Genomic DNA, 22,348 nt, shown 5'->3' with positions numbered 1-22,348 from the left:
AACTCAGGCATTAATAAAAAATATTTAAATCTTTACAAATATTCAGTTTTTAAGGCTTTGCTGTTCTTGAGACCACATAAAGTTTTAATGTAATGTCCGAATTCCACTTTGTACTGTTGTACGTGTGGTTTCTTGGTAGTCCACTTGCACTTATGTATATAGTATTTCCCATATAAAATAAAAAGGTTCAAAATAAATAATCTTTTACAATCAATATCACTCTTTTCATAAACAAATATAATGTCTCTTTTTTCTAAGTGAACAGTTGGACCAGTCAGCTCCTTGAAGAGACACTCTATCTCTATCCAAAATAATTTTGCACATAAACAATCAAAAAATAAATGACATCTCAGTTTCAAGATTACAAAACACATATTCCATCAATATCAATCCTGAACCTTGAAAGTACCTGGCTAACAGGGTAAATCAAATGTAACATTTTAAAAGAAACTTCTCTAATTTTGTTGGTAACACAATACTTGTTATTGATCTTCCAAACTGCCTTCCAATCAATATTCCCAAATCTAGAATTCCAGAAAAACTTGGCAGGCAGGAGGTGTTGTGGACTCCTGACATAATTTCCTAATGAAATGATTAGTACATTTGTTGTCTGTGAAACATATACCATCTACCATAAGGGTACCATTAACTTGTGGATTCAAATCAAGCGTCATACTTCCTTGTAGTAACCTCAAAAGACCGCTGAGCTTGTTGACACTGTGCAGCCAGTGACGTCACGGATGTCAGGTGTGGCACTGGGAACACAGGTAGACAGAGCTAGGTAGGCTACAACATGGCTCCCAAACATCAAGATCCACTGTCCTGCTAAGGGCATTTTTGAGTTTACTGGCAAAACGGAAGTGGTCAGTGGTTTGTTTTGCTGAGGAAGGAAGTTTCCTGCGGGGGAAAACTAGGGAAGATCTATAATTATCTCAAGCTTTCTTTCCCTCCCTCCCTTGAGTCCCTTCTTCCGAGCGCCTATGGACACTGGACGGTCATTTTGAAGAAGGAACTTCGCGGGTTGTCTGATGGTGGAGTGGTTTTGAAAGAAGAAAGAAGAAAACACTTTGATTTCCAGTCGCAATCTCTAGCCATTTGACATTTGGAACTCTTAACTTTAAATTTGAGTTGGGGAAAAAAAAATCATTATAATTTGATTCGCGCCGACGAGTCGCGCACAGCGCTGCACTCTTCCTGGTGAAGGTTTAAAGGTGAGTAACAGCAGTTCATTTCATTCAACACGAGAGCAAATATTTGCCAACTGCGCCGTGGTGTCTAGGAGCCTCAAACGGGTGTATTTTAACTATTTTAAGTCTGAAGTAGTCATCCAAAATAGTTGGGAACTCCTTCAGTGCTCCTCTGGGTCGGACAGGCGCACACATGCGCATTAAAAAGTAGCCTATACGCCATTTTTAAGGTAAAACACTGGAGAGAATATACAGTCAATGAGATCAGCTAATAGCCTTGCAAAATCATAATTTTAATCTTTGAATGTTGCTTGATACCGGTAGTTTTCAATAAATAACCCTTTGGAATTAAATATGATTGTACTGATCTATTCATGAATGGACCCTGTTCATTTTGAATGTTAGCCCCCCTCAGTGTTGCCAGGTGGGAAATGTTGAAATATCGTACCTGAGGGTCAAAATCGTTTTTGGAGGTAAATTATCGTACGTGTGTTTGGTTTCTCGGGTGAAGACTCTGGAGAAACTAACTTTTCCTCACCCCAGCCAGGAAGGATTTATTACATCACTGATGATGTCACAATTGTGACATCAGTTGTTTACTGATTCAAATGTGGTTCAATTAAGGGAATGCCAAATCAACCAACATGTGCCGAGAGCGTCAGAATCCTTTTAATAATTCAGAAGTTACAGATTAAGAGGTTACAGAGATTCTGGTTTTGGGGGTGAGTCCCCATTTGAACAGCAGCTGTCAGAGAGGGCACTGAAAACACCTCATGTACAGCAATTGGTTAGAATTTACTGCAGGGAATACTTTTTTTAAATATATTTTTCCCCCGATTTTTTAATCCCATTTTTATCTCCCATTAGTGCTAATTTCAATGTATTTATCCTGGTTGCTGCTCCACCCTCTGCCGATCTGGGGAGAGCCGGAAATGGCTCCATGCTTCCTCCGAGACATGGGCAGTTAGCCAGCCGCTTCTTTTCACCTGACAGGGGAAGCTTCACCGGTAGGACATAGCACGTGGGAGGTTCACGCTATTCCAACCAGTTCCCCTCCCTCTGAACAGGCGCCCTTAACGACCAGAGGAGGAACCACATTAGCAACCAGGATATTGCATGTTTTTGGTGTGGGGTTCCTATATGAAGCCCCCAGGGGGCACGGGGAGAACATGCAAACTCCACACAGAAAGGCCCTTTTGACGACCCCACCCGGGCGGTACTGCATCAGGGAATACTTGATAGGTGATCTTATATAAATATGATAAGTGATGATTATATGATCGGTATTAATCTCAGCAGTTATTAATAACACAAACCCCTGCCTCACATGATGTGGTCGTCATCTGCTTAATAATTATTAGCTTTAGGCCCTAGTGACCACCAGGGCGTGACTAGACAACCGCACAAATAACCTGTGAGAAAGAATTGACCTCTCAATAAATATATGTTGTCTCCTTGGTAGGTTTGGTGGAGCGATGCAGGACATGGACATCGAGGAGCAGGACCCGTTTCCTGTGGACAGAGACGGGAAGCAGTGGAGGGAGGAGGGAGAGATGGACCGGGCGGATGGAGACAGAAAGATGGGCTGCTGCGAGAAGTTCCAGCACTCCGTCTCCAGATGGATGCTGCCAGAAGACTCCCGCAACACCTACCTGGAACGTGCCAACTGCTGCCCGCCCCCCATCTTCATCATCCTCGTCAGTATTGGAGAGGTGAGGCTTTCAGAGATGACGGGTTACATGACCTCCAACCAGTGTTGTAGTCAAGTCACTATATCTCGAGTCCAAGTCAAGTCTCGAGTCCTCAGTGTTCTCTCAATGCTGCGGCGCAGCACTAGCTCTATTGCAGCGGATTGGGCGTGATCAACCCTTCCGCGGGCAACGTTGCAGACAGAGTAGGAAGGCTGATCCGTGAGCGGCTGCTTCTGGGACGCGGGTCGGGGTCGTAATCGGCCTCGGCTGGGTCTACTGGGCGAGGGTGTATGATGTTGACAGACCCGAAACACCTCACGACCCCAGTTAACATCACTGATGACGCGTCCCAGCGCATGCTGTAGTATGTATATTTGAACCTAGGCCGAGTCACGAAAGAAGAGTCTGAGTCAAGTCCCCATTACACGAGTCTGAGTCCAGAGTTACTGAACATGAGCGTGGATCCAGATGTAGTTGGATCTAGGGATGTCACAATATATCGTCCCACAATATATCGCGATATCAAAACGTGACAATATGTATCGTTGAGATGAAATCTCATATCGCGAGAAAAAGAAGCTGAACATGGTGGCACTGATCTGCATCTGATTGCATGCTCGCTCTCCTTTTCATTGCTTTGTTTGAACAGACGAGGGGCGTTACAGACACGGAGGATGAAAATGGTGAAATTACTCAAATTAGCGTGGAGGATGCCCCCTCAACTTACAAATCAATCGCAAAAAAATATTGTTAAAATATCGTATCGTATCGTTATCGTGAACCCAATATCGTGTATCGTATCGAATCGTGAACTGAGTGTATCGTGACACCCCTAGTTGGAACACACGTGCCTTCTCCTGCACAAAATGGAATAATGTCACAGTATTAATATACTGTAACTATCTATCTGATGTCAAAACAGTCAAATGATTAGGGCCTATTACCAAAAAAAACAGACAAAAACAAAAAACAGTCTTTATCAATTAGCAAGTCAAGTCCTCGTCTCCAAATTCCGAGTCCGAATGCATGAATGTTCAAAGTGTTCAAGTCCAAGTCATCAGTCCTCAAGTCCAAGTCGACTCACGAGCAACTGGGAACCCTGAGTTTCTGGGACAGCCCTACCTTTTTTCCCGGCTTCCTGTACAGAGCACCTCTGCCACCGTCACTTCCTTTCCCGCGTCCGTGCTCCACTGTTTACAGTCTGAATATTAACTTGCGCCACGACTTTGGCAATACTACTATAGTCACAACAACTACACTTCCAGTCATTTTCCACTGTTGTTGTGAGACAATTTGACGTCTTCTATGCAGAGTGTTTATGCGTTAACGTTATTAGCAAATAGCCGAAAACGGACGCGGAAAAGGAAGTGGCGGTGGCAGGAGAGGCGCGCTGTACAGGAAGCCGGGAAATAATGTAGGGCTGTCTCCCAGAGTCTGTTTTTCAAATAGAAATAGACTCTGGGTTCCCAGATTGAGTCACGAGTTCTGAAAATGTGTCCAGGACTCGGGACTTGAGTCTGATTGTGGTCGAGTCTTGACTCGACCACAACAGCCTCCAGTCATCTTGCAAATAGCTGGTAAAGCAAGTTTGTACATTCCAGCTGTCGCATTGACTGATCCGTTTTCAGAGGTTGCCTCCTTAAAGGAGCAATCCACTCTAAAACACTTTCAAAACACGACTATTGCTCATGCATTAGGGGTGTCAAAAATAATCGATTATAAGATGCATCGTGATGCGGACGTGCACAATTCTGCATCGATTCACAAATGTCAAAAATCGTTTTTTTTTTTTTTTTTTTATAATCGAATAAAATATACAGTAATGGAAGTACATGCAGTTGTCTATTTGGATCATAATACAATGCAATTCCAAATCCACTTTTATTATAGCCACACAGTGAGAAAAAAGAAAGTGAGAAAAAATAAATCATGTATTGGGGAAAAAAGTGATGCATCGATTGAAGATGCATCGAGATGCATCGATAATCGTAATCGAATCGTAGCTCTCCGAATCGTAAACGAATCGTGAGGCCAGTGAAGATTCACAGCCCTATCATGCATGTTGCATTTATGCTCACATGTTGTTTTTGATGGCGTTAGGTGTCTTATATCCCCACAGATTTCTGACACAACTACAATGGAGACGAGTAGAACAATGTTGAGCGATCTTTAACGGCATCGGTAAACGTCCGGTTTCTCAGAATCAAAAAAGCAAAGGCGTATTCTCTTTCTATACGCACCGTTTCACACCGATGTGCCAAATCATACAGGGAGAAATCCACTTTCTCCACCCGCCCACAGCAGCCTCAATAGACCAGAATGCAACGCAGCCACAAGACGTGCGGCTTTAGCTCAGGAGGTAGAGCGGGTCGGCCAATGACGCAAGGGTTGGCGGTTCGATCCCCGCTCCCTCGTTGTGTCCTTGGGCAAGACACTTAACCCTCCTTGCTCCCGATGGTGTGTAGGCACCCTGCGTGGCAGCCTGCCGCCATCGGTGTATGAATGGGTGAATGTAGACTACCTACTGATTGTAAAGCGCTTTGGATAAAAGCGCTATATAAATGCAGGCCATTTACCATTTGCCATTTACCATTTACGTGCATTTTTGAGTAAGGTGTGTCTCTCGCTTTTCCTCGTTCGAGGAAAACTCTGCTCTCTTGCTCTTAAAGTCGAGGTGAACCCGTTGGTCATTAACAGAGGAGCACGTCTAGCGCGTCCTTACATAGAGAATGAATTGCAGAAAGACGCTGGCAGCTCCAAAAACGCTTTTGGGATTGAGGCTACATTCAGACCAAACGCGTAAGGACGCGCTAGACGTGCTCCTCTTTTGATGAACGCACCTGGCGTTTAAGCACTGGTGGCGTCTTGTTGTTTTTGGAGGAGCGCTGTGGGCGTTTTAAAGCTGAAAAAAGTTGAACATTGAGGAAAAGCGCCCTGTTCATCTTTTTTCACTCTTCCTACCTTTTCTCCTCCCGAGGGATTTTCAACCTCTGCTGCTGCCAGAATTAGCAATAATCTGGCTTTCATGTTGACAGTGAACAACATCAAACAGACAAAACCAGCTGGCTACCGTCCGTGTGGTCGTTGTGTTCTGATCCGTACTGCACGCGACTACAGGGGAAAACAAACGGAGCACAAAAAACGCTCCGTGCGCTGTGTTTTGTGCACAATGGAAGCGCTCTCCACATGATTTTCATATCGTTCTGACTGAAAAAAGCGCTTTGGGTGTGAACGCCGCCTAAGAGTATCCAAAGGTGGATTTTTCCCTTTTAAACTGAAGCGGTTAATGTGGCTATATTATGTGGAACACGCATACAGTATGAGCTGAGATTGGGACAAGCGGGTATGGATTCTCTGATCTATTTCCAAAGCGTGTGCAGCATATATTAGACACAGCAATGGAGTTAATGACATGATTTATTTATTTTTATTTTTATTTATTTTTATTGTATTAAAATTGTATTTAGGGCAGCAGATGATGTGGTCAACTTGTTTATCAGGGCCTGCGTCGGACATCTTTGGATCGTGACCCTAAGTCAAACTATTAGGCCATGTTCAGACTAGGAGGCCAAATCTGATTTGTGAACTTTAGTGACCTATTAATGACTTTATCCAGATTGGCTTTATGAGTCTGGACGCTCCAAGTCTGATTTGTGTCACTTGTCCCAAACCACATATGGAGGTACGGTAGTTTCCAATCTGCTTCAAATGTGCGTTCGACTGATGTGACTTGAGTGCGGACGCGCAGATCCACCAAATCTGATTTGAACGTCACTCGTAACTCGTCGTCAAATGCTTCTGCGCAGGAAAACCACATCACCAAAGTACGTATTTACTGACCCCCACGTCGTTACCATAGCAACCCATGCAGATAGGCTGTTTAGGTCTGGACACACAGATCCGACTTGAGAATCAGATTTGTGGCAGTGCGGACACACTCCCAAATCAGATTTGGGAAACCAATCAAGATAATGATGATTAATGACTTTATCAGCAAATCGGATTTGTCTGTAATGTGAACATGGCCTTAGTCTTTTTTGACATCATACAGCTGTTTGATTACAGGGCGACTCTTGATTTGAATACGGGTAAATCTAAACTGAGAAGCTCTTTGTCCGGCCGTAGACGTTCACCTACAGTCTCTTCATATCACGCCGTGTATTCTTGTGAATGTCTTAATTCATTGAGTGCAACCTCCCCAGAAGTAGGCATGGTTTCAATGAAAATAGCAGTTGGAGGGAGGTTCAATTTGGATTGGGTGTAGTTAATATTCAAAGTTTGGGTGTAGTTAATATTCAAAGTATGCGATTCAGAGGTGCTTTTCCAGAATGTGTCAACAGAAAGCCACCGTGTGCCGTCTTGATTTTTGGAGGCAAGTAAATAAAGGTGTCTGTGTAATGTGTGTATCACAGAGAAGCATGGACGCCGGGCACGTTCAGTGACTTTCATGTTAAAAGGGGAACTGATTCACAGGTCCTATTTCATGCTATTTTCTAGCTGTTTAAAACATGTCTCGTGGGTTTTTAAAATAAGGTTTAGGAATTCTGTTGGAAAAAACTCGCTCCCCTCATTAAAGGCACACTCCACCCATTTTCAATCCTGCTTTGTATCATTACAACATCAGTAGTATATCAGAAAATTGTAAACAGGGGCGTACGGTGGTGCAATGGTAAGCGCTGTCGCCTCACAGCTCGAAGGTCCTGGGTTCGATTCCCACCTGGGACGCTGTGAACGCTGAAGGAGTGCGTGCCCGTCCGCATGTCCTCGAGTGCCCACCGCCCGGGTGGGGTCGTCAAAAGGGCCTTTCTGTGTGGAGTTTGCATGTTCTCCCCGTGCCTCCCGGGGGTTTCCTTCATATAGGAACCCCCTTCACCAAAACATGCAATATCCTGGTTGCTAATGTGGTTCCTCCTCTGGTCGTGAAGGGCGCCTGTTCGGAGGGAGGGGAACTGGTTGGAATAGCGTGATCCTCCCACGTGCTATGTCCTACCGGTGAAGCTTCCTCTGTCAGGTGAAAAGAAGCGGCTGGCTAACTGCCCATGTCTCGGAGGAAGCATGGAGCCAGTTTTCGGCTCTCCCCAGATCGGCAGAGGGTGGAGCAGCAACCAGGATAAATAAATTCAAATGAGCACTAATGGGGGATAAAAATGGTTTAAAAAAATTGGGGGGGGAGGGGGGGGGGTAGGATCGGTTGAAGGATGTTAGGTCATATTCCTGTGTTCTTTCTTACCAGTCGGCTCTTTGCACACTGCTTATTCATACTTTATTCCATACTTTGGAGCTGCCAAGTCGAATCACTGGCAAACGTTGATCTCTTTGGACAATGTTTCTGGGAAGAGACTAAAATAATGACACTGCTGTAGTGTGCGCTTGAACACGGAGTGGGCAGGCTATTTTCTTGCATATTGTGACTTTTTGAATGTCTCACTATTTTGTGGGGTGCGTTGGCTGTTGTTTGGTCAGTTGGCAGTGTTCATCTACTACGCGGTGTGGAAGCCTCAGAAGCAGTGGGTGACCCTGGACGAAGGCATCTGGAACAGCCCGCTGACCTACAGGTCGGACCTGAGGCAGGAGGCCTGGCGCTTTGTCTCCTACATGTTCGTCCACGCCGGGTAAGGGGGCGGGGCTTTGTTAGTAAGCGTTAATAAAACATTTTGATGTCATTCCTCCCCATGTTTAAGTATTGCTATTTTCTTCCTTGCTGCAACTGATATTAATCTGTTCATTTGCGATTAATCTAATGCCAATAGTCTCTTCATAGACAGTCTGCATGTCTGGGAACGCCCACAAAATGTTAAACGGCTGGCGCGCGAGTGGGGTAAAACCGGCCATATATCTCATGGGCTGACTCACCAAAAGACGGTGCTGCGGCTCTAAACTACATGTTTGGGGGTTCTAGAGCAGAACACAAGACGTCTGCTCAGATGTGCGTTTACTGCGGTGGTTAAATCCCCGATCGTGTCTGCCTGGGCTGGGCTATCAGCTCAATTCTAACTTTGCTGAATGGATAGAACGGGGGAATTTACCCCACCCTGACCAGGCTAACCAGCGTCTATTGTGGGCGTTCCTAGAGCCTGTATGGGCGTTCCCAGACATGTAGACTGTCTCTATCAGAAGTGACCAGAGCCCCAAAGCAATATCTTAAAATGGCTTTTTGCTGACCAGCAAGTGGAAAACACACACACACACACACACACACACACACACACACACACACACACACACACACACACACACACACACACACACACACACACACACACACACACACACAAAAGGGTGGGGGGATAGTGCACCTGCATCAGAAAAGAGCAATCAACAATGGAAAAAAACTGCCACACTCTGCTACTTGCAATGCAACGGATTTTTATTAAATTACAGAACAGCAGTGAAAAAACCCAAATATTCATTTTACAATGATATGATGAAACAGAGGAAACCAAGTGAATCTATTTGTGAAAGTGCAAACAGCAAATGATTGCTACAATAGAGACAGTCGGCATGTCTGGGAACGCCCATACAGGCGCTAGGAACGGCCACAATAGACGCTGGGTTAGCCTGGGGGCGGGGTCAGGGTGGGGTAAATTCCCCCGTTCTATCCATTCAGCAAAGTTAGAATTTAGCTGACAGCCCAGCCCAGGCAGACACGATCGGGGATTTAACCACCGCAGTAAACGCACATCTGAGCAGACGTCTTGTGTTCTGCTCTAGAACCCCCAAACATGTAGTTTAGAGCCGCAGCACCGTCTTTTGGTGAGTCAGCCCATGAGATATATGGGCGGTTTTACCCCACTCGCGCGCCAGCCGTTTAACATTTTGTGGGCGTTCCCAGACATGCGGACTGTCTCTATAACAATTGATAGATTATCAAAAATATCATGGATACATGTTCTGTTGATTGACTGTCTCAGCACTGCTTCCCTCCCTGCCTGTCCCTCCCAGTGTGGAGCACATCGTGGGGAACCTGCTGATGCAGCTGCTCCTGGGTGTCCCTCTGGAGCTGGTCCATAAAGGCTTCGAAGTGGGGATGGTCTACATGGCAGGCGTCCTGGCAGGTGGGCGTCGCCCCTCTATCTCTCTCACTCACTCACTTTCCGCACGAAGGAGTCGGAAATAGCAAAATGGCCGCCCGTGCTGGTTCGTAAGGGGAAAGGATTATGGGATTTTAGAATGGAGATTTCGGTTAAATGCGTTAAATAAGGTCTGTGGTTAACACAAGCTTATGGGAGTGAAAATGTGTGTTCAGCAGGATAATCTTCACAAACGACGACCACTTTTATATGACTTTTGAAGCGTAAATGCGTGGTCCTCGGTTGTGAAGATTATCCTGCTGAACACAAATTTCCACTCCCATAAGTTTGTGTTAACCACAGATTTCATGTATTTAACCGAAATCCCCGTTCTAAAATCCCATAGCATTTTCCCCTTACGAACCAGCATGGCGGCGATTTCTGGGTAAGCCTACAAAAATATGTCATCCCTCTGGTACTCTATTCACCTTATGTTCAGACGCGGGGGTGGGCCAAATTCTTCCGCGTCGTGTTAACACTTCCGGCGGTCACGGCGCCAAATACAAAAGAATGTCAGAAGAAGAAAATTGTTTTTGTAGCGGACAGTGCAGGGGGTAGCCTACTACTTTGAGCTCGGTACACGGCAAGCAAGCGAGTATCCACTGTTAGCCAGGTCAGATAACGTTATCGTCGACAATGACGAGCACTTTCTTGTCAAACATACCTGGACTCCAACAAAGAAAGCTTCAGATAGTTTTCTCTCCTCCGAGCCACTAACGTCAATAAGACCCGCAGACGTTAACGTAATTCCCTGGAATGCGAGACTTAACGAGCCAGTTACATGGCATTGCATTCTTAGACATTGCCGTTTGCTTTTATTTGGTATGTTACAAACGATTGTCTAAATTATTAGTTAATTCAGAGTTAGATGATATTGGAGCAGCCGGCCTTTTTCTTTTTCTTTTTTTTTAGCCGGAAGTCGTCACACGACCACACAACCGGGTCAAATGGGCGTGGCTACATAAGATGAATAGACCGAATCACTGTGACGTCATGCTAACATCAGCGGTCACTTCCCGGTAGACAACTGGCGATTGATTTGAATTACGGACATATCGGCTAACTTGTTTATTTCCGTTGTTGACGTTTCTGCTGGGCTTATTTTACGTAGCCTAACTGTGTTAGCGTCTTTGAGAATGATAAAGCAAATCTCCCCAACAGCGACAGGCGGCACGGAGTCGGACTAACCGCTAGTTTTTGGTAATAAACTCAAGCTGTTATTTTCCTTCGTCTCATCTTGATTCTTGAAGTTGGTTTTTCCTGTTTGTGTTATGGTAAGCTACTTCCTCACCAACAACCCCCCCCCCCCCCCACACACACACACACACACACACACACACGCACACGCACAAACACTCACTACCTCCTCTTAAACTCAACTGAACTCCCTCCCCCCCCATAAAACTGGAACTCATATCTAATTTAATGTCTGTCTAACTGGGACTGTACAATTCCCTGCTCATTTAATGCCTATTTAACTTAGCCTGTAAATTTCATGTACATTCAATGTAAACTCTTATTTAACTCCGACTGTAAATTAATGTAAATCCACTGCCTATTTAACGTCTATTTAACTCAGTCTGTAAATCTCATGTAAATCCAACGTAAATTCATATTTATCATCCACAGAACACTTCACCACTCATGTACATATTGTATATATTTACTCGATTTGATTGCACTTGCAACTTTGTGATTGTCTTTAGTTATCTTCCTACTTCTTATCTCTGTATATTGATGTGACCGCTACGCTGCATACAGACACTAAGACAAATTCCTCCTATGTAACTTGCATACTGTGGCAATAAAAGTGATTCTGATTCTGATTCTGATAACGGTTTGTGTTATGGTAAGCTACTTCCTGTTTGTGTTATGCTAAGCTACGGGTGTCAGGAATGCCATTGATGCTAAAGCCGCTTATTTCTGTGGCCGTTTTCCCCTTCAGGCTCCCTGGCCAGTTCCATCTTTGATCCTCTCAGCGCCTTGGTGGGAGCCTCTGGGGGGGTGTACGCCCTGATCGGAGGCTATTTCATGAACGCCGTGGTGGTGAGTTTAGATAACAGCTGGTTTTATTTTGGAAGAGTTGAGTTGGAATGAACATGAAATCTGGGCTGCTTTTCATTCGCAAGTGTGTTGTCGCTCTTTCAATAGAAATGTCATATAGAGACAGTCTGCATGTCTGGGAACGCCAATACAGGCTCTAGGAACGCCCACAATAGACGCTGGGTTAGCCTGGGGGGCGGGGTCAGGGTGGGGTAAATTCCCCCGTTCTATCCATTCAGCAAAGTTAGAATTTAGCTGATAGCCCAGACCAGGCAGACACGATCGGGGATTTAACCACCGCAGTAAACGCACATCTGAGCAGACGTCTTGTGTTCTGCTCTAGAACCCCCAAACCTGTAGTTTAGAGCCGCAGCACCGTCTTTTGGTGAGTCAGCCCATTGAGATATATCGGCGGTTTTACCACACTCGCGCGCCAGCCGTTTAACATTTTGTGGGCGTTCCCAGACATGCGGACTGTCTCTATGGATGGTTTTGGAATGAATTTGAACTTAAATGTGTATATACAGTAGCACTTACTGAACTATACGAGGGATCAGTGTTGGTAAACAAATGGCTCAATGGCGGTAACTTTATAATGGGACCCTATGGAGACAGCCTTGAGTGTCTTGCGCTAGCAGGCTGTGCTGTTTACTAAATTCACTCCATTTAAAAAAAACTGTGACAGTTCACATAACTTTAACACGACATACATATTATACATCAGACTCTTGAGCTATTTCTGCTCTCACTCAGAATGTCAAAATATAAGCGATGTGATGTATAGATTTTGAGATATTAACGTTTGTTTGGCACAACTCATACTAGTCAACTGCAGCGGGGTTCCGCATTTGTGATAGGACGCTGATTCGTCCTATTGAGCAGACTTTCAAACCTTTTAGTGTTTTCACTTTAAGGTATATTCTTATGATGTTGTTACATATTGTGCTTTTTCTGTTTTGTTAATCGTGCCTTATTAGAATCAGCAGTGCAAGTCTTCCCTTATTTTGTAAGCAAACTGCTATCCAAAACATCACCATATGATAACTCCGACTGTAAATTCATGTAAATCCACTGCCTATTTAACGTCTATTTAACTCAGTCTGTAAATCTCATGTAAATCCAAAGTAAATTCATATTTATCATCCACAGAACACTTCACCACTCATGCACATATTGTATATATTTACTCGATTTGATTGCACTTGCAACTTTGTGATTGTCTTTAGTTCTCTTCCTACTTCTTATCTCTGTATATTGATGTGACCGCTACGCTGCATAGAGACACTAAGACAAATTCCTCGTATGTAACTTGCATACTGTGTCAATACAAGTGATTCTGATTCTGATGATTTGTTCAAACTGCCTTCTGTTTCAATTCACAGAACTTCCGAGAGATGATTCCTCTCCTGGGAGTGTTTCGTATTGTCGGCATATTGCTAATTGGTTGGTTCCTCGTTATATTTCCACCTAGTTACACGATTGTCTCTTTAGTTATGATTACACTTATAATTATACTGATACGATTCTACTTAAAAACGTACCTTCATGTTTTCTTCCTCTAGTTGGGACAGATGTTGGATTTGCCATCTACAGAAGATTTCTCAGCGATGCCACTGGTTTAAAGGTATGAAATAATCTGCTTTTGAGATTTCCCTTTGCCTGTAGAACAGGGAATCCCTTTCCCAGGATGATTTCCCTTTGCCTGTAGAACAGGGATTCCCTTTTTAACACGTTCACTGCCAATGACGTATTAATACGTCAAAAATAATCCAACGGTTGACTGCCAATGACGTATTAACACATTGACTGCCAGCCGTTTTTTTTTGCTGTAGGTAGCTTCTGCCAAGCCGTTTTTTGAGGATTCTGGCTCATTTTACAAGAGCAGAGGATTCGTTTCAGCTTGGACTTTGTGAACATACAATATCTCAAAAGTACTAATAGAATGTGTACTTTCTCTGTCTAAAAGAGTTAGTTTGTAGAGTTAGTAGTTATGTAAGCATTAGCAGTTGAATACAGCATGGTTTTAGCGTCAGAAAAACGCTAAAACCGCGACCTCTCAAATAAATTTCTGAATAGAAATTAAATTACTCTAAATTAGAGCGAAAAAGAAACAAAAAAGAATGGGTTGAAAATCCCATTCTAAAAGCCTTTTATGGCTGTTTCCAATTCCAATTTTGCAAGGCAAAATGGCCTGCTGCTTGTCACCAGCCTCACTGCCCCGCTGCCGCTGTGCCTGGCTGTGCCTGTCTGCGTGGCCGCTCCCCGAGGAAGCCCGGCTGGACTCGCCCGCCTCCCGGAGCCCTGGCCGAGAGCTCCGATGAAGCCCCTGCGACTCTGGTCATATTTACGCTGCGTGCCTCAAAGTGTGCTCCATCCGCAATCCACGATGCAAGTTTGCAATCCCGCACCGCCAGCAATCAACGCGAAAACGAAAGCGCCTCCGCCAATCCATTTTCATGAGAATGGAAATGGATCACACTGCTTTTTGCTTGCCTTCCTACTTCCTTGTCGCCACTTAGTGGGTCGGTGGAATGGGTTGTACACGTTGTACACGTCCAATACTTATATAAGATATGTAAAAGGGTTAGATGCACAACCCCCCGTTAAAAAAAAAAAATCGATGCCAAGAACGTGTTTACACGTTGTTGGCAGTCAACAGCTGGATTCTGAAAACGTGTTTACACGTTGTTGGCAGTGAATGTGTTAACACATTGACTGCCAGCCGTTTTTTTCTTGCTGTAGGTAGCTTCTGCCAAGCCGTTTTTTGAGGATTGTGGCTCATTTTACAAGCGCCGAGGATTATTTTCTGCTTGGAGTTTGTGAACATACAATATCTCAAAAGTACTAATAGAATGTGTACTTTCTCTGTCTAAAAGAGTTAGTTTGTAGAGTTAGTAGTTATGTAAGCATTATCAGTTGAATACAGCATGGTTTTAGCATGAGAAAAAATATTCAGAGATAAACGGCTTTTTGTGAAATTCGATAGAGCTGTCACTTTAACCATTCATTTTTGGCTCTCTCTCTCTCTCTCTCTCCCTCCCCCTCTCGCTCGCTCTCTCTCTCTCTCTCTCTCCCTTCCCCTCGCTCTCCCTCCCTCTCTCTCTCTCTCTCTCTCTCTCTCCCTCCCTCTCGCTCTCCCTCCCTCTCTCTCTCTCTCCCTCCCTCTCGGGAGGGAGACGCACTAGGTTTAATCCTAGTGAGAGGGGGAGAGGGAGAGAGAGAGAGAGAGAGAGAGAGAGAGGGAGGGAGGGAGAGAGAGAGAGCGAGAGAGAGAGAGAGAGAGAGAGGGAGAGAGCGAGAGGCAGAGTTGCTTCAACTCCTCCCTCTTCTTGGCTGCCGCGGCCGTCACAGTCTCAGTGCTTTTGCTGCTCTCCTGTGCCTGTCTGCAGGCTGCTGTTTGAGGAAGTCGGCATGGACTCGCTCGCTTCTTGGGAGTTTTGGTTGAGAGAAGCTTTTGCGATTCTGGTCATATTTATGCTGCGTGTTTCAAAGTGTGTTCCACCTGTAATGTATTATGTAAATTTGCAATCCCGCATCGCCAGCAATCAGTGCGAAAACGAGAGCGTTTTCCCCCAACCATTTTCATGAGAATGTAATACTGTAAAATCGCCTTGCCATTTCCTTGAATGGCTTGCTCCCTTTTTCTTTGATTTCGCTCGTCTGGGGGAGCACTGTCAACACTTAGTGGGTCGGTAAAATAGATTATACACATTCAATACCTCCAATAATTGTACAGGAGACGTAAAAGGGATTGATCAACGCCCCACCGTCAAAAAAAAAAAAACGTTTTTTTTGACGTATCCATACGTCGCTGGCAGTCAAGCGCTGGATTTTTTTTGACGTATGCATACGTCGCTGGCAGTTAACGTGTTAATATGTCAAAAAAATTAATTTTTTTTTTTTGACCGTGGGATGTGCATCTAACCCTTTTACATCTCTTATATAATTATTGGAGCCACCGAACGTTTACAACCCATTCCACCGAGCCACTAAGTGGCGACAGTGCTCTCCTGACTAGAGGAAGGCAAGCAAAAAGCAGCCATTCTCATGAAAATGGATGGGGGAAAACGCTTTCGTTTTCGCGCTGATTGCTGGCGATGCGGGATTGCAAATTTGCATAATAGATTACAGGTGGAACACACTTTGAAACACGCAGCATAAATATGACCAGAATCGCAAAAGCTTCTCTCAACCAAAACTCCAAGAAGTGAACGAGTCCATCCAGACTTCCTCAAACAGCGGCCGCGCAGACAGGCAGCAGCAGCAGCAAAGCAGTGAGACTGGTGACAAGCTTGTGACGGCCGCTGCAGCCAAGAAGAACGCCCACGGAGGGAGGAGTTGGAAGCAACTCTCCCTCTCGCTCTCTCCCTCTCTCTCTCTCTCTCTCTCTCTCTCTCTCTCTCTCTCGCTCTCTCTCTCTCCCTCCCTCCCTCCCTCTCTCTCTCTCTCTCTCTCTCTCCCTCTCCCCCTCTCACTAGGATTAAACCTAGTGCGTCTCCGGGAGAGAGAGAGAGAGAGGGAGAGCGAGAGGGAGGGAGAGAGAGAGAGAGAGAGAGAGAGGGAGGGAGAGCGAGAGGGAGGGAGAGAGAGAGAGAGAGAGAGCGAGAGGGGGAGGGAGAGAGAGAGAGAGAGAGCCAAAAATGAATGGTTAAAGTGACTGTTCTATCGAATTTCACAAAAAGCCGTTTATCTCTGAATAATTTTTCTGACGCTGAAACCATGCTGTATTCAACTGCTAATGCTTACATAACTACTAACTCTACAAACTAACTCTTTTAGACAGAGAAAGCACACATTCTATTAGTTCTTTTGAGATATTGTGTGTTCACAAAATCTTAGCAGAAAAGAATCCTCGGGTCTTGAAAGATGAGCCAGAATCCTCAAAAAACCCCTCTGGCAGAGCTAACTACAGTAAAAAAAAAAACGTCTGGCAGTGAATGTGTTAAAAATGACAAACTATCGGGATCCAATTCACAATAGGCCTTCATTGTGAGAAGAGCAAATGTGTGCATTTTGAATGAATGAATGAATGAACATTTTATTTCGAACGGAAAAAAAAGAGGAAATATACATGTACACATATATAATGTACATATAATAAAATAAAATAAGAATTAAAAACAGATAAAAAACAAAACAAAATAACTAATCAAATGGTCATGTCCGAAAAGCAGTAGGAGGAAGCAGATGCTATTCTCTAATATACTCTGTTCCAGAGTTCGTCATAACTAGACTAAATTTACATTTAGATAATTATCAACATTATAACACAGTTACTCAATCAACAACCATATTCATTCATTCATTTTCCATCACTGACATGCGTGAACGTGACACCTCTTCACAGTAGTGTACAGTGCTTTGGCAATATTGTTATTATTTAATAATTGTTATTATTATATAATATATAATATTATAATTATTTGTTACATTCATGCCAATAAAGCGATTAATTGAACATTTTAATTAAATTGACACCTGCCGGTGGGCAACTGGTTGTTGTGGCGTGCACGCATAGTAATGAGCTTATGAAATGACTGGAATATCATTTTGGAAATAAATTGCAATTTTTCCGCATACCCCCTGCAAGCTGCTCAAGTACCCCTAGGGGTACACGTACGCCTGGTTGGGAATCACTGCTGTAGCCTACTAGTCTGACTGGGCTGAAGCAGCATGGTGGACTTAGCTCTCCCATTGGTGCCGACCATTTCAGTCGGTGCCGGATGGAAATCCCACTCCGCTCCCTGCAAGCTCTGCAATTGGCTCCGACCCGCTCTGACTGCGGCTGCGACCATATTTGGATTTCCTTTCCACGCCCCCGCCCCCCCCGTGTGGAATCTGTATGTCTCTGCTGCTGTACGTGTGGAATCTGCCGAGCTCAAATGCCTGCGCCGCTGCCTTTGAAACAATAACAACAGCAGCGCTAGTGGCTAGCTCGTTGCTACACGCTGAAAGCGATTGATGTGGATTATGCAATGAACCCAGCCTGCATGGTACGTTTGGTGGATGGCTGTAAAGAGCCTTTTTCCCCTCTAGACCACAGTGAAAGCGTCCCTGTACAGTTAACCTAGTGACATCATCAAGCAGCGCCCCCTAGTGGGCGAAAAGCTGAAATGTTGTTTATCTTTCTATCAAATGTAGGTACATTTCAGACTTGAAAGCAGTGTCCTGTCTTGTCTGAGGTGAAATGCAAATGAACTAGTCATATAATCAAATGTTTCCTCCTGTCCTCTTTAAAGTCGAGGTGAACCGGAACGGAATGCAATAGCGCGAGCGTCGGAGACTGAAAACAAATTGAGAGGCGGACCATATACGGTGTCAATGATTTGATTCGACAATTCTGTCGACTGGCTTTGGCATTGGTCAATCATGGCGTGTTCCGCCCCCAAATCCAGTGGGATTCAGCGTGTTGTCGTGCTACGCGAGTGGGATCCGCGGAGTACCAGACAGCCACCTGCTTCGTGCGGAGCGAGCGGACAATCCGATGCATGGGCGCTGCCCGCCCGCCTGGAATCTCCACGGGGCGACCCCTGACAACCACGCTCTCAAGCGCGCGCCATTATCGTTATTTCTGTAAATGCGATATTCCTGGAATGCGCGTTTTAACGAGCCAGTTACATTTCTTTGCATTCTTAGAGATTATAGTTTTTGGTTTTTGTCCATGTTTCATACAATTGGCCAAGTTAGTAGTTAGTTTATGGGATAGGAATTCTGCCAGATGACAGGCACTAGGCGCCATTTTCTACTTCATTTGGAAGAGAAAATTATCCTGAAATGAAGATTTGATTGACAGCTGCATGTCATGATACGATTGGTTGAAATGGGGTAGAAATTTGATAGTACTAGGTGACGTCAGCAAACTGTAGATTACTGTTATCAATGAAATCTTGAAAAATGAACTTTTGATGTGAAAAAGTGTGAAAAACTAAAGGAATTCGATTTTTGTGATTTTTTTTTTTGGCATACATTATTAAATAGGTGCACTGCATACCCAGGTATTTGAACTAAAAGAAAAGAAAAGTCATTTTTGGGGTTGAGTTCGACTTTTAAGATATACATTTTAACACGTTCACTGCCATTGACGAGTTATCTCGGCTTACAGAATCCGACGGTTCACTGCCAAGGACGAGTTATCTCGGCTTAAAAAAAAAAAAAAAAATTTGACTGTGGGACGTGGATCAACGCTCCCCACGTCTCCTATAAAAATATTGGAGTCAGCGAACGTGTACAACCCATTCCACGGACCCACTAAGTGGCGACAGTGCTCTCCACACTAGGAAACGCAGAGCCAAAACTGTAGGGTAACGCGCGAGGAAACCATTCTCTACTGTAAAATGGATTGGTGAAAACGCTTTCATCGCGCATTATCGCGCTGGGAGCTGGCGGTGGGGGATTCCAAAAATAGACTGGGTGGAAAACACTTTGAAACACGCAGCATAAAGCCTAGAATCGCACAAAGCTTCATCAAAGCTCTCAAACCCAAGAAACAAGTGAGCCCTATCCACACTCGCTGCCAGGGAGGGAGGCTGCTCAAAGTCGCAGCAGCAGCAGAACACAAACGCTGCGGAGGAGAACGCCCACGGAGGGAGGAGTTGGAAGCAGAGGGGGGTTTCCTGCTGTTATGGAGGAAATTACTGTTCAAAACTATTGTTTAGATGTCTGACGTCTTACTGATGCCAAAAATGAATGGTTAAAGTGACTGTTCTATCGAATTTCACAAAAAGCCGTTTATCTCTGAATAAATTTCCAGACGCTGAAACCATGCTGTATTCAACTGCTAATGCTTACATAACTACTAACTCTACAAACTAACTCTTTTAGACAGAGAAAGCACACATTCTATTAGTTATTTTGAGATATTGTGTGTTCACAAAATCTTAGCAGAAAAGAATCCTCGGGTCTTGAAAGATGAGCCAGAATCCTCAAAAAAACCCTCTGGCAGAACCTACCTACAGTAAAAAAAAAAAGGCTGGCAGTGAATGTGTTAAATAAAAGACTATGGAATAAATTCTGCAAATTTATTTGGCGACCCGTATAAAATGTCCTGTGAGCCAGCCGACCCAGTCTTTGGGAATGACTGCTGTAGAGTGCAGGGCTGTTTCAACAGAACAGAAAACAAACCAAAGGGCTTTGCCCCAACCTTTTCTCATATGGAAACAAACGCTCTGGTCTTAAGAGCTTTCCAGCCAACCTCGCCCAGCTGGCAGAGCATGCACGGCCTGCATTAGCTTGTTACAAGAGAGGAAAGATCAGTAGCTGTGCAGTAGTCGTCACAGTCACCCAGCCAGCCTGGTGTCTACAATGTAGACACAAACCTCTTGCCAAGAGCGATGAATCATGCAGCCACATGCCCTCTGTGCAGGCATGTAAACACAGACTCACACAACCTACCAGTGTTGGGGGTAACTCATTACAAAAGTAACATATTACATGTAATATATTACTTTTAGCAGTAACTCAGTAATATAACTTATTACTTATAAGATTTCAGTAATATTATACCAGTTACTTTGTCAAGTAACTCAAGTTACAAATTGAGTTACATTTCATTAAATCAAAGTACATATTTAAAAAGATACAATCATTTCCTAAACACACTGTGTTTTTATGCAAATAACCACTACAGATGACAATAAGAAAAATAACATTTAGAATTGTGGGTTGTTTACACTGACTTCAATGCGGTTTAAATTATTTTTCGGGATGGTTCCGGGGCGGGGATGTCATTCTGCTGCTGCTGTTGTTTTGGTGAAAGTAATGCAAAAGTAGTGTAATAAGTAACGAGTTACCCTACACAGACAGTAATATTGTAAAGTAACGTACTACTTTCAAATGAAAGTAACTAGTAATATGTAGTATATTACATTTTGAAAGTAACTTGCCCAACACTGCAACCTACACATTTGTTTTTCATCAATAGTCTCATCGTGATGTTTTTGGCCCTTGTCCTTTTGACTTAGTTTAAAGTTTTAAAGAACAAAACAACACATCTTCTCCCATTTGGACATGTTGTTTGTCGTTTCAAAAGATGACACCAGAACCTGGCTGCTTCCTCACTCCCCAGCACTTAAGCTGGTCCTGCTGGTTTTGCGGGGTGTCGGGTGACGATAATTGAGGGTCAGTGTGACCTTTGGGAGGTTAAAGACCAGATCAAATCTTAACTCCAGCCTTTCTTCTTGCCTCAGGTGTCCTTTGTGGCCCACATCGGAGGAGGGGTGGCAGGCATGACCATCGGCTACCTGTTCTTCAGCTCTTACAACAAGAAGCTGCTGAAGGACCCGCGCTTCTGGGTCTGTATCGTGGCCTACGTAGTCTTTGTGCTCTTTGCTGTGCTCTTCAATATCTTCCTGTCCCCTGCATCATAAGCCCCACCCACACTACTATATATATATATATATGTAAATATATATATATATATATATATATATATATATATATATATATATATATATATATATATATATATATATATATATATGTAGTTAACACTAAAAGCCTTAAAGTTACACTCAGGAAGCTGCATTTTACTGGTCACATAATGGTGATCCTGATGTGTTTCAGAGCAAAGTTGCTTTTCAGGGACTTCTAATGGAAGTGGGCCATCTGCTGGTTATGTGTAGCATTGCGCAATGCTTGTGTTTTGCATTTTAGACAATGTTGATGATGTTGATGTGCCTTCTTTTTTGTCTTAAGTAAATAATTTAGTGCTCAAATGAAATGTTAGACCTTGTCATACAGGCATTGATATTTTTTTTATGTTTTTGTCTTAACTTTGCAGTGTTTTATCAGGGTAATTTATATGTACGCATTCAGATTTGTACTGTTCATGAGTCCACTGTCGGCAACATTCTGTACCTGGTGAGAATGAATTCCTTTTTTTCCTGGCATCTTTTTCTCTGTTCCTGTGTGGTCGGTGCTGAATCATCACTATGCCTTCAGTGTTTCTTAAAAATGCCTGTGATCCCTCTTCCACATAAGTCACGACATTTGATGAAGATGCTATGCTAACTTCTCAGGTGTTGCTTCTGTACGATAATACTAATAGACCTTATTCGATTGACGTCACTCAGGTACGGGCACGCCCACTGCCGCCATGTTCTCGACATAGCGCCGCAGGCAGCTCTCAAGTGACAACCTATGTGAGAGCAGTGTTTATAGGAACTACTATAGGAAGCTAGCCGCCGTTAGCATTACCTGTATCGTTCCTGTTGTGTTCGGTGGTGACCTGCGTTAGGCACGGCTGTCGTAATGACTGCAATAAAGTCCCCCGTGGTTTGTTTCTATCTCTACCGTCCACAGACGTGAAGGGAGCGAGACGGAGGATACGTCAGCAGCACAGGAGATGTGTGGATAGTTG

The 22,348-nt window shown here is 44.0% G+C and overlaps 1 protein-coding gene across 1 annotated transcript; it reads left to right on the top strand.

The window, feature by feature from the left end:
• Positions 1–766: 766 nt before the first annotated feature.
• Positions 767–21,360, top strand: rhbdl2 (rhomboid, veinlet-like 2). The gene is made up of 8 exons (XM_083662784.1): positions 767–1,211; positions 2,650–2,899; positions 8,342–8,490; positions 9,821–9,933; positions 11,894–11,994; positions 13,374–13,434; positions 13,554–13,615; positions 21,177–21,360. The coding sequence occupies exons 2-8, from the start codon at positions 2,663–2,665 to the stop codon at positions 21,354–21,356; spliced, it is 903 nt and encodes a 300-aa protein (XP_083518910.1). The 5' UTR covers positions 767–1,211; positions 2,650–2,662; the 3' UTR covers positions 21,357–21,360.
• Positions 21,361–22,348: the final 988 nt, after the last annotated feature.

This window comes from Poromitra crassiceps (assembly GCF_964638095.1).
Source record: "Poromitra crassiceps genome assembly, chromosome: 29".
Classification (NCBI taxonomy): domain Eukaryota; kingdom Metazoa; phylum Chordata; class Actinopteri; order Beryciformes; family Melamphaidae; genus Poromitra; species Poromitra crassiceps.
Note: the sequence above shows the minus strand (reverse complement) of the source record. Positions and strands in the feature narration are given on the sequence as shown.

Coding starts and splice junctions, on each gene's coding strand:
- rhbdl2 (XM_083662784.1), top strand. CDS start 2,663: ATGCAGGACATGGACATCGAGGAGCAGGACCCGTTTCCTGTGGACAGA. Junction 2,900..8,341: donor TCCTCGTCAGTATTGGAGAG/GTGAGGCTTTCA, acceptor TTGTTTGGTCAG/TTGGCAGTGTTCATCTACTA. Junction 8,491..9,820: donor TACATGTTCGTCCACGCCGG/GTAAGGGGGCGG, acceptor TGTCCCTCCCAG/TGTGGAGCACATCGTGGGGA.